We start from the raw sequence: 12,526 nt of genomic DNA, 5'->3' as shown, positions 1-12,526 counted from the left end.
ATTCCTGCTAGTGAACCATTTTTATTTTTCCATATTCTCTTTTTACCATCCCTAGAACTTCCCCTTACAAAACACTGCTGATTCCTGGCTGTCTTTACACACCCCCACATTCCCCCAGGTTCTAGGCAGATTAATTTCCAGGTGATTCCAACTGCTCCTTTCCCTCCTTTCACTGGTTCTTGTAGGTAAGATGCACCAAAACAGATGACTGCACTGCACTCTTCAAAATTTTCTATTCTACCAAATGTATTTGAGGTGTTTTTTCTCCTTCCAACTCAAAAATAAATGATGCCTTGAAATATTATGTGAGTCAGAAAGCCCAAGATTTTAAGCAGCTCTAAAAATAACATATCTGACCTGGATAAAGCCCTCTCTGTGGTCTCAGAGTAACACAAAACCTTTGTAGCTGCTCCCTAAGGATTTAGGAGGGTCATGCATTTTTATTTGACTGTGACATATCTGTTTTAGGCATTTCAGTTTATTACTTGTTCCCTCCACAAGTCTAAAGGTGCTCTCATGCTCTAAGGAAAGCCTGGCGAAGTCTCTCGAGTTTGGCAAGAGCTATCTCTGAACTGAATTCAGATGCCAGGACCAACTTCCAGAAGTGTCTGTGTTATCCACTTGCTCAGAGTCAACTCCTTGTTTACGAAGTCATGGTGCACAGGATTCCTCTGCCAATATGAGTGTTTGAATTTACTTACAGTTTGGATTTTTCTCATAAAGACTTCTCCCCTACAACATTACATCTCAACAGAGAAAAGAAACCCTCAACAGTAAGAACAGTTGCACTGGATCAAAGGAGGGCTTCTTCAAGTCCAACATCCATCCCTGATCCCACCTTGGGACAGAGCCTACAACAACAGATAGGTTCAGAATAACTGCAGGACCAGAGGGGGATTTCCTGTCTTCTCTGCCAGCAGATGCATCTGGATATTGTGTTTAATAGCATCATAATAGCACCTTGTCCTGTAAATTTATAAACCACAGTTTAAATCCATTTATACTGGTGGCGAAGCCAATAACCTGGATAATTCACAGTTTAATTCTAAGACACCTAATTAGTCAAGTGTCTTTTCAATCTGTTATTCCAAACAACATACAAACATGCCTTAACTACTACTGCCACATCATACACAAGGTGTACCTCTAGCAGCTACTTTGTAGGGGACTGCAGACTGCAGGGGAAGTAGCAGGTTTCCAGGGCAGTGCTGGGAGACAGGAAGATGAGGAAGATGAGGCCGAAGGACATGGCCAGGAGGTTCAGGGAACTAGCAAGAATCAAGCTCCAGACACAGAGAAGACTTCTGTGTCTGTGCCCAACCCAAAACGGGGAGAAAGAGGAGTCTCCCACAACAGGGACTGGACTTCCAGAAGAGGCTGCAAGAGAAGGAGCAGAGCTTGGTGGGGTCAGTTTAACCACCAACTCAGGAACTGATTCTCCACACCCAACCACCACCACTTCAGCCCCATCCTCTAAGACCCTCTCATTAATGGCTGGAATGTTCCACTTCTCCTGCTCATGCTCTCCCTTCAGATGTGCCTTGCTCGCCCTTCTCCACATCTTCTGCTATGTACTTTTCAGATCAGAGAATTCTCATTTTGCTAGAAGGGAATTCTGCAGTTGTGCAGTCCAAGCTCTTGCTAAAAGCAGGGCTGATGCCACAACTCCATATCAGCGTGGGTGCAACTTCTACAGGATGTGAGCATAACCCAATAAAGTCCTTTCCTGAGAATTCCCACCACTTTGCTGCTTTTTTGACCAACTTGTGGTTGGCATTTTTTTTTTAAACCCCCTACCTCTAACCCTGCACCTCCTGTGCCAGCAGGGAATTCTGAGCCCACCACCAGGCATATTTAGTCTCTGCTCTCTCTCCTCCATGCGCCTTTGCACAGCCAATGTCACCTGCGTTTTATCTCCCCATTCCTCCTGAGATTTCTGCCAGATTGGAAGGTTTTAAAGAAGTTTTCTATCAGCTACAAACCCTAGCACTTCTATACCAGCCTTCTTTCGAAACCACCTGCGAACAGGCCAGCTAGCACAGCTCCCAAGCTGGAACTTCATTAGTACCACCTCTCCTGGGATTGGCATTATCCACAATCTCTGCTTCCCATCTTCCGCTCAGTTACAAAGCCAGCAGGACCCATCTTCTCCACTACACTTATTTGCAATGTTGTTCACCACTGCTTTTGGAGTTTGAAGGAAACACTTCACTCTTGGACTGCAAAGACACTTAAATGTGGAGAAGGAGCACAGTTGGGCAATTCTAAAAATCTGGAAGTGCCAAAAAAGTAAGCTCCTAATTCTAATTGGTCAAGAAAGCAGGGCACTTAAAGAGAAATACAGCTGCCCCATCAGACTCATACTGGGAGCTCCTTTAATTACACTTATTTCTTGGCAGTAATACTCTTGCAATCTTTTCCAGAGTATAGTTAAAACAAGAATACCAAGCAACTGTCAAAGTCAGAACAGATGGAAAAACGTCCTGTTTGACAGCATTAGAGCAGTACCTGCATGCAATCCAAAGTAGTCTGGGAGCAAGAAGGAAAGCAAAAAGAGATATCAAACCACATCAGCAGTTACACTATGACACTCTGCCAAAGATAATCCAACCCTCAGTCTGAATGAAATTGTTTTCTCACCAAATTACAGTGTCTGCCTTGTTCCATTCTGAGATTCCCACCTCATTCCCAGAAGCATCTGCTTGCCAAACAAAAGCTAAATCCTACACACTAAATGCATGAATAAGATAACCAGGTACTTTTTGAGGGCCTCCAAATCCCAGTGTGCTTTAAGATAAATGACAATATACTTAGAGTGGCTGCTAAATTTCAAGCCCCCTTTTCCCAGCACATTGCACCCACTCAAAAATGAATGGAATGGACATTTTGTGCTCAGATCTTTCCCCAGGTCTGAGATCATGGAGTTCTGGGAATCAAAGCACAGCTCAGAGCCTGGCTGCGACAGGCTCTTAAGCAGCTGACTGCCTGCTCAGTCCTGCATCCTGCTCCTAGGTCAGGGAAAGCAAGCAAAGTTGAGCTCTGGTCCCCTCATTTCGCAACAAAACTGGATTCCTGGAAGGAGGCTGTCTCCTTTTGTATCTGTGCAGCGCCAAAGGCAGTTGAAATCTTGTCTCATGTACTTTGGAACCACTGAACTCCCTCATTCCCATGACCTTAACCCTCAAGCTCTTCTTCCTAAGCTGAGAGGGCACTTCTCTCCATGGCATTTCTGCACACACCCCATTGCATACTCTCCTCACCCCTGTCACTGCTTTATCTCAGAACTACAAAACACCTAAGGCTGAAGGAGATCACCTGGAGCACTGGGATCACCTGATACAAGCCCTCAGCTCAGAGCAGGGTTGGCTGCCGAGAGCTCTGTCCAGTTCTGAACATCTCCAGAGAGAGAGACTCGACTTAAGACAATCACGGGACAGAACTCTTCAAACAGAATGGACTACACTCATGCTTCATTTATATAACATCAAAAAGCAATTCAAGCACATGTGAAAATGACAATACATAGCAAAGACATCTCAAACCCCCTAATTATGCCATACACTGATGTTCTGGAATGACTATGGTTATAGTTAAGTAATTTAAATGACTGTTGCTCTGCATTAAACTGGCTTTTAATGACAGTTCCTCTTTCTTTGTTCTACTTTATAAAATTCAGGGTCAGGTTGAATCGGGCTCTGAGAAACCTGATCTAGTTGAAGGTGTCCCTGCCTATAGCACGAGGTAGAACTGGATGAACTTCAAGGTACCTTCCAACCCAAACCATTTGATGATTCTGTGATCTCTGTACTAGCAACATGAAAGCAAGAATATTTAACTGGTAAGGCCCTTGCAGAAGAACATTACCTTCAAACACAGAACAAGAGGACTATCTCTTTCTTCCTTTGCACAGGAAGATGTCTGGTTTAAACCTAAGTAGCTTCTCCAACCCTTCACTGAGTTAGTTTAGAAAACGTTTGGCAAACATCATAGAATCATCAAATCCCAGAACGGCTTGGACTGGAAGGGACCTTAAAGCTCATCCTGTTCCATGGGCAGGGACACTTTTCACTATACCAGGTTGCTCCAATGGCCTTGAAACAGCACCACAGCAACCCTCCCTCCCCATAAAAGCTGCTCAGAACCCAGCTAAACACTAGGTCACGCAGAGCAGCACCTGTATCAGTTGATCCTATCTTTGCAGCCAAATGCAGATGTCCCCAAAGGGGTGTGGCAAGGGCACAACACATAATGTCCCATCCCCCAAGACTCACCCAACCTACAACATTTCAATCCTGTTCAGCAGTAGCCCAGCACTCTCGGGCTCTACTGGCCAGGCCCCATCCAAAGCTGGTGCTATTTGCAGTCATGGAGCCATCTCCATCAAGGACAATGCCCACCTGCATCAACAGTCCTGGGCTCCCAAAAGCCACAGAGCTGCACAGCAGAGGGCACAGGGAGTTCATTCTGACAGCCCTGACTGTCACCACTGGAGACAGGAGCACGGCCCCGAGAGACCCTGCTGTCTGGGGGTACAGCAAAACAACCTGCTCATCTCAGATGTTTCAGGGCTCAGAAAACCTCTGAGAGAGCAGAAGATGCCCCCCTTGCCACTACACTCAACCCAACCCTCCGACAGTCACTAAACTGTCACATCAGGTTCCAGGGTTTGGCACTGTGCCTTTGCAGCCCCAGGAATCCAATGTTTTCTCCAAAGTCACCCTGACAGACACTGAGCTCATGCCCATCAACCCCAAAGCAGTGCTCAGCACATCTGCCAGGCTGCACCAGTACACTGCCAGCCACCAGCCAAAGCACATTCCCAGTGTGCAAGTCAGAGCAAATGGAACAAGGCTTCACCACTCTTTATGCTCAGGTTTTCCTGCTTTTACCTAATAAACTTTTCTTATTTTTCCTTAATAAAACAAATACAGCACACATACACAAGAAAAATTTTAAATCTCACGGACGCAAGTATTCTCCTTTCACATGATGCTGGGAAATGGAACAGGCAGATCTGAGTTTGATTACTAAATGTACCCCTAAAAGAGTTTTTGGGCACAATCTGAATGAAGTAACCAATCTAATGACTGAGCAGGCCAGGATATAATTCTCTGAACTTTAACCCAAATATTACTTTCACTGCAGCAACATGTTGCATCCAATCAAAACACTACAGCATTTTGCAGAACAAAACCCAGGGCATCCAAACTGATATTATAAATAATCAGCCACTAATCCCTCCTGTTTCTTTTGTCTTACCTCTAGAAGCTGTACTGCTCCCTCATGTTCCCTTCTTGCCTCTGCCTGCGCCTAAGGAAAAATAAGGAAGGGAGTAAATCAGAGAGCAGCCAACTTGAGTTCACTTCTACTGTCATCCTATCTTGGTAGTCCATTGTAGACTGGAGCACAGGTCTGGTGCCCCAGGAGCAGCTGAGGGAGCTGGGAAAGGGGCTTAGCCTGGAGAAAAGGAGGTTCAGGGGGGACCTTCAGGCTCTGCAAAACTCCCTGACAGGAGGGGACAGCCGGGGGGGGCAGCTGGGCTTACCCCAGAGAGCAAGGGATAGGACAAGGGGCATCAAGTTGTGCCAGGGTAGGGTCAGGTCGAATACTGAGAAAATTTCTTCACAGACCCTGGCACAGACCACCCAGCACACTGGTGAAGTCACCATCCCTGAGGCAGTTTTAACAGCTGTGTAGCTGTGGCTCTTGGGAACATGAGTCAGAGGTTGCCTTTCAGTGCTGGGGGAACAGATGGACTCGATCCTGAAGGGCTTTTCTGAACTTAATGATTCCATGATTTTATGATTTAAATCACTGTACAGTCTGGAAACATCTCTGGGCTCTGGACATACAGCAGTGAGAGGTCAGAACTGACATTCACAAGCAAAGCCCTTCACTTTGCTCAGGTACCAGAGTTCACCTGGACTCAGACACTCTTACCCTGTAAACTCACATCTACCTCCCTCATGCACACCTCCAAAGGAAACAAGGTGCAGGAGTCCATTCAGAGAGGAAAATGTCCCCATCACACACCACACACCTGCTGCAACCGCCGGACCTCCTCCTGCTTCTCTTGCAGGACTAGCAGTGCTTCCTTGTGCTCCACTTCCAGCTGCTGCCTCCGCTCTGCCACATTTCTCATGTGCTGCAGGAGAAGACACACACAGTTGAGGGGTGACACTACTGAAACCCTGCCCCGTGTTCTACCAATGGCCACAAAGCCAAACTAGGGCCTGTATTTCATGTCATCATTACACAAAGAAAGAAATTTCCATCACAAGGCAGAGCAACATTGTCAGAGAAAACCCTCAAATCAGTGACGTCCACCTTATCTCCCACCCAAATCCCTGAAGCAGCCTTTCCAAAGCACCTCTGTCCACTTTGGAAAGCCATGTTCCAGAATCCTGTGGAAGCAGAATTCCCAGTGAAAGCAGAGAGACAAAAGAACGGTCAGAAAAGGCAAACAGACAACCTCTGCCATTCAAGGGAAGCAGTAGGTATTTGGACAGTCCTTCCAGCCATGTGGATGCTACTGACCTTCAGCACCTGCTCTAGATTCTCCAGCTTGGTTTGGAGTCCTTGATTCGTCTGAATTACTGAATCCCGTTCCTTAGTCACTAAAACAACCTGCAGCTTCAGGTCAGCATTCTCAGATTCAACCTGAAGAGAAAGGATTTTCAGTGAGCACAAGCAGCCATAGGTGTTCCTTGTAAAAACAACAGAGACCAGTTTATTTCTGTGCTTTCTGCTGGCAACGATACCAAAATCAGGAACCTCCTCTGCCTCAGGTTTTCACTTAAATATATGAGCATTTGTATCAGGCCTCAATGTGTAGCAATTTATTTGCACACTGCTTCCCTCCCTAGAGTCATCTCCTTTTGCAAAGAGGAAGAGACTGGGATATGAACAGGCTACATAATGAAGAGATAAAAAAAACAAGCATAAGGTCTATAAGCACTTTTAATTGCACATTGTAGGATTAGACACAGAGAACAGGACAGAAAACTCAGTAGCCTGCTGAAATCACCTTTGCCTCCTTCACTTACCACAAGGAATTTTTGGTTCCAGGGTGTACTAAGGCTTGACAACTACCAGCAATGCAAGCAAAGACAAACTTTTCCACTTACAGCTGTTATTAAATATGTAGGAATCCTTATTCATGGTGGCAAATTGACACATGGGACTGACAAATGACTTTCTAACTTTTGTGCATTAGATTTGTCCAGAGAAGAAGCTGAGAACAGAAGCCCAGATCAGCACACAACCATTACTGAGCTGGAAACTTAAGAACAGCATGTTCTTCTCAGCAGAGTTTTGCAGAAGCCAATGCTGCCAACCTGACAAAGATACGGCTTTTACCTGTCCTGCCCACCCAGCCTTCTCATTCAGCTGCAAGTTCTCTTCAGCCAGTCGTGCATTTTCACTCTGCACCTCCTGCAGCTGGATCTCCTGTCCAGAAAGAGCAGGAATTACACCAAGGCCCTCTGATTAATTGCCCCAGATTATCCTGCAGAGCAGCTCCATTGCTCCTGTTTCCTGATGGTGCAGGATGCTGGTGGGATGCTGCTCGAGGTCTGGGAAGCAACAGTGAGCAGCACTGCCCAAACAGAACCCAGGGCTGGATGATGGGGTTGGATCTGGACGACCTTTAAGGTCTCTTCCAACTCAAACCAGTCTTTGATCTCTTGAGCAAAGCAAAGCAGAAACAGAAGGGAGAAATCCAGATGTTCTGCTATGAGCTACAAAACTTCCCTGGAATTAAACAGGATTTCAGCCAACAAAAAGCACAAGAAAAAGACAGTGGGATGGTGTTGTTACCATTTCAATACTTATCTGGAGTGCCTGTGAAAATGGTTAAGTATTTCCCTAAATTAGCAAAGGCCATGGAATTTCTTCCAGCGATTTGTGTAGCTGTATTCAGCCCACGGGTAGCTGGAAGACTTAATAAACAATCCCAGTCTTAAGGGCTGGAGCCCCAAATTTGTGACACTGTTCAAATGAACAGAAACACTGGTGATTCCTTATTATGATGAAGAAAATCCAAGAGAGGCACACAACTTAGCTTCTCTTCTCTCATTACGCTCATAAAGTAGGCAACAAGAACACTTACTAGTTCTTTGCATCTTTTATGCTTTTTCCTCACTTCATGCTCAAGATTTTCACATTTTTTGCGTTTTTTCTTGAGTTCAACTTCCTGCACAAAACAAGCAGAAGAAGATCAGGAAGCCCACACTCTTAAAATGCATATGAAATTCAAGCCCAGCCTCTCAGACCCAGTGCTGCATTAGTTATTTTTATTTTCTTATGAAAATCTCTTTGTGACAAAGTTAAATTATGTACGAACTAAGGGAGATTTTTCTGAAAGTTAGGAAAATTAAAAAAAAAAACAAAAAACAAAAAACCACTATTCCGCTCTTCCGCTCTTCCCCAAACCTTCCATCTGGAAATAATTCTGCTCCCACATGCATGGACTGTTCCTATTTATACAGAACAGCAGAGAGGACAAGGTGTGGGGGACAAAACAACAGATTTTCTGTATAAAATTTTCATCTTTAAACACCAGCTGTGCTATTTTAGCTCCTGTTCTAATTCCGGTGACACCTAACAGAGCACAGACATCCTCTTGATCTGCAGCTACTCACTACCCTTCAGATGGACAGGAGCTGCTAAAGCTCCCTGTACACTGTCATAATTGCTGGAATAATTCACAAGAGGCACATTCCTCATCCACATCTGTCCCCAGTTCAGATAAGTCTAAACCAAACACAGCACAGAACCTACTGGAATGTTTCCCTCTCATCTGAGTGTGACATATTCCCCTGCCAGCCCAAGCACCTGGACCTGGCACCCAGCAACACTCTGCATGCAGATGGGCTGTGTTTTTCTACCAGTTCCCCAAGCTTCCCACTTTTGCAGGGCAGCTGCACCTAAAAGGACTTCAGTCCTCAAAATCTCTACCTGGACTGCACATATGAAACCCCCAACAAAAATAAGAAAGTAGCACACTCCTTCCCCCAAACCAGGTTCACAACTCACCAGCTGCTGTATCTGTTTGCTGCTCTCCTGGTTTGTTACTGCATTTTTGGGAGGAAAATTTTCATGTCCTTCAGATGCAGGTCCCAGTGGTTGCACACCTGGTTCCACCTGAAAGCAGAAGAGATGCCAGAGAGCTCAGGGACATCCTGAGACTACAGAGCATGTTAAGGGAAGAGGGACTTTCCTGGCAGTACCACCCAGGAGAACAGCACTCCACAGGGAACTCCTGATCTCTAAGCTGCACCACTTGACATGGAGAAAGCTGGACAGCCCACCAGGGATCTCTGTGCTGGCAATCTCCTGGAGCCCAGTGCCAACCAGCCCAGCTTGACTGAAGCATCTCTGAGGAACAGCGGGCTCCTGGAAGCTCTCGGATCCAAGCTCCCATTTGTGCCTCACCTAATGACCCAATGAGAGGCAGCAGCAACACCTTTCATGGCCCTCCCCAAAGCAACACAGAGGGGAGAAGGGATAACACAGCCCACAAAGGGCAGAAATAAGTGAAGATGTCAGAATCTAAGGGCAGGAAGAGCAGACAAACACTACCAACAAATGCAGCATCCCACCTCTGCTGGTAGCTGGGCAGGGCTAAAATGGTAGCAGTGCCATGGCTTTTGTGCACCACCAAACCAGATGAAAGGAGACACTTTCTATACAAATTTGTACACAAGTTTCTAACAAAATGCCTTTTCATTTAGGTCACAGACAAACACACATTAATCCTCTGAATTTTTGCTCTTAGCTGATACTTGACTTGACATTGTCTGCCCAGAATAAGCCCTGACTGCAGGGCAAGGACTGAGACACACAGATGAAAAAGGGTCTTGACAAGGTTTTAAACATTAACTGTGAAGTTATTTTGATATACAGATTTTAGGGACAGATCTTTAAGATCATCAAAGCAAACCTGTACCGTGAGGAAGCAGCCGGACTTTATGAATCCATCTCAACCTTAGCTTTAGCTGACCTCTCCTCAGACATGGGATTCCTCATTTCACTCTGAACACCTTCAGTGCTGAGGGATCCCATGGGATGAAGTCTGAGCTCCCTCTACAGCCAGCCATTAGGGCAGTGTCTAAGCACTATACCTAGGATGTGATTTTTAACCTGTTTTTGGCTTGAGAAACATAGGTTTTATCTACATCTATATTCATGGCTCTTATGCTGAAAACCTGAGTGCTCCAAGAGCTCATCACACTCAAGCCCAGGCTACCAAGGATTCCTCATTTTTTGCTAAAAAAAAAAAATCTGAAATCACCTTCCATGTGAACCTTGTTCCCTATCATCCATGAAATAAGGTTCACTGCAGAGTCCAACAGTCTGTGCATCAACCACCACGTGGAAATCTTGGGATCCTCCACCCAACCCACGGCACCTCAAGGGTCCCAGTGCTTGGAAGCTTTCAGGTCTGCTGTGAAACCCATATTTAACTGTGGAATAGCCCTGCGGAAATATTTCTAAAACTTTTTTTGCTTTTCAATCACCTTTCTCATACTAAGTCCCAAACTGGTATTTCAGAGAATCCCAGAATCACTGAGTTTGGAAAAGCCCATCCAGTCCAAGCTGTGCCCAATCCCCACCTTGTCCCCAGCCCAGAGCACTGAGTGCCACCTCCAGCCCTTCCTTGAACTTCTCTGAGGACGGGGACTCCAGACCTCCCTGGGCAGGCCTGCCAAGGCCTGAGCACCCCTTGAAATTACACTGATGTCCAACCTGACCCTCCCCTGGCCCAGCCTGAGGCCGTTCCCTCTCCTCCTGTCCCTGTTCCCTGGAGCACAGCCCGACCCCCCCGGCTGTCCCCTCCTGGCAGGAGCTGTGCAGAGCCACAAGGGCCCCCTGAGCCTCCTTTTCTCCAGGCTGAGCCCCTTCCCAGCTCCCTCAGCTGCTCCTGGGGCTCCAGCCTGGGGTGCTCCATATTACAGGGTTCAGCCGAGGGACTGGAAATAGCCTCCTCCCTTCACCAGTGCTGTCAGATTTAGCCTTGCTGACTTATTTGTCAGCCAGAAAATATTCTGGCAGTGACGACAGACTCTTCCGAGTCAGAGAAACAAAACACATGCATGAGAAAAGCCATCTCGTCTGACAAAACCCGCAGGATCAGGTGGAAATCAAGGTATGGAAGGGTCATTCAAGGAAGGTAAGGGCAGGGCAGAGGGAAAAAAAATATCTGTGCATCCCTCTTCATCACAGCCAAATCTGGGGGGGAAATGTGGGCTGAAATCTCAAACTACGAAGAATAAGGCTGAGAACCTCTCTGAAACTGAACTGTCTACAAGAACTATGGAAACTAAGAAAATACAGAGTAACAAACCACCAAGATTATGTAGCATTCACCCCAGGGTTTAAAACCCCCTTGGGCATGAACTGAATCCCTCAGTTCAGCAGCAACTGAATCAGTCCACGCAGCAAGTCACTTCTCCAACATTGCCTCAACACAAAGTATCTGGAAGATGGCAAATGCCATGCTTCAAGAGTATTCCAGAGTCTTAAGTATATTCTAGTAGAGATCTGTACAAAGACAGACCAGTACATTTGACACCATTTCTGGGCAAACTGATAGAAACTGCAAAAAATGCAAAAGCTGTAAAAAATCCAAACAAACTTACATTGCGGCAGGGGACAACATATTCACAGATGTATAAAGAGGTTTCTTTAAGATGTCAGCAAGTAAGTGGGTGAGGGAGACCCAGTAGGAACCTGCTGGGCGCTCAGAAGACATTCAGCTCAGTCCTTTAGAAGGTGTCTGCAGACAGTGAGCCAGCACAGGGCGAGGGGAGGGTTTTCTCTTGGCTAAATATTCAGTAAAAATAAGAGGGCGGAATAAGAGAGAGCAGGATCTGTGCTCTGCAAGCACTGATGCAGCAGAGACAGTGATGAGGGCCTCATGACACTGAGTGACTACAGAGACTAATGATGGTTTAATAAAGAGTGCTTAGACAAAAAGGTAAAGAGATCTTCTGGGAAAGGGAAAGAAAACTTCATTATGCTGTCATATAAATCAGTCCAGGATGCTGCTGCACGCTGCTTCCCCAACACAAAACTGACAGAGAAAACACACAAAGGAGGGAGACCAAGATGATGAACACTGAATAATGGAAGAGGCCGGAAAGAAACAAACAAACCAAAACCAAACAAACAAACAAACAAAAAAAAAACCAAACAAAACAAAACAAAACAAAAAAAAAAAACCCCAACACAACAACGGCTGAAGGAGAGGGATTTATAAACCCAAGAGTGACTTGGAGAAGACGGACAAGGAATTAATATTCAATGCATCTGCTGTAAGAGCCGGGGGACAATAAACGAGAGCAGCTGGCGGGAAGGTGGGAGGAAGATGCGCAGCCCAATCTCCCACCGGGGAATATGGGATTGTATCACACTGAAAACACGGGAGGAAACCGGCAGAGCCCCTGGGAGCCACATCCTCCGGAGCCCGGGCTCGGACACCCCTGACCCGCCGCCCCGGGCACTGCGGAGCACAGCAGCACCC

General features: G+C 46.1%; 1 protein-coding gene across 1 annotated transcript in view; it reads right to left on the bottom strand.

Annotated features, from left to right (window-relative positions):
* Nucleotides 1-12,526, bottom strand: part of TSPOAP1 (TSPO associated protein 1) — a 47,664-nt gene that overhangs the window by 33,903 nt on the left and 1,235 nt on the right. Inside the window, exons 2-7 of the mRNA XM_031060365.1 lie at nt 9,037-9,144; nt 8,111-8,194; nt 7,360-7,449; nt 6,538-6,660; nt 6,041-6,145; nt 5,260-5,310 (exon numbers count right to left, since the gene is read on the bottom strand). Of these exons, the coding sequence (XP_030916225.1) occupies nt 5,260-5,310; nt 6,041-6,145; nt 6,538-6,660; nt 7,360-7,449; nt 8,111-8,194; nt 9,037-9,144 (561 nt within the window). The remainder of the gene's footprint in view (nt 1-5,259; nt 5,311-6,040; nt 6,146-6,537; nt 6,661-7,359; nt 7,450-8,110; nt 8,195-9,036; nt 9,145-12,526) is intronic.

This window comes from Geospiza fortis, unplaced genomic scaffold (assembly GCF_000277835.1).
Source record: "Geospiza fortis unplaced genomic scaffold, GeoFor_1.0 scaffold59, whole genome shotgun sequence".
Taxonomy (NCBI): Eukaryota; Metazoa; Chordata; class Aves; order Passeriformes; family Thraupidae; genus Geospiza; species Geospiza fortis.
This window is presented reverse-complemented; position numbering and strand designations above follow the sequence as displayed.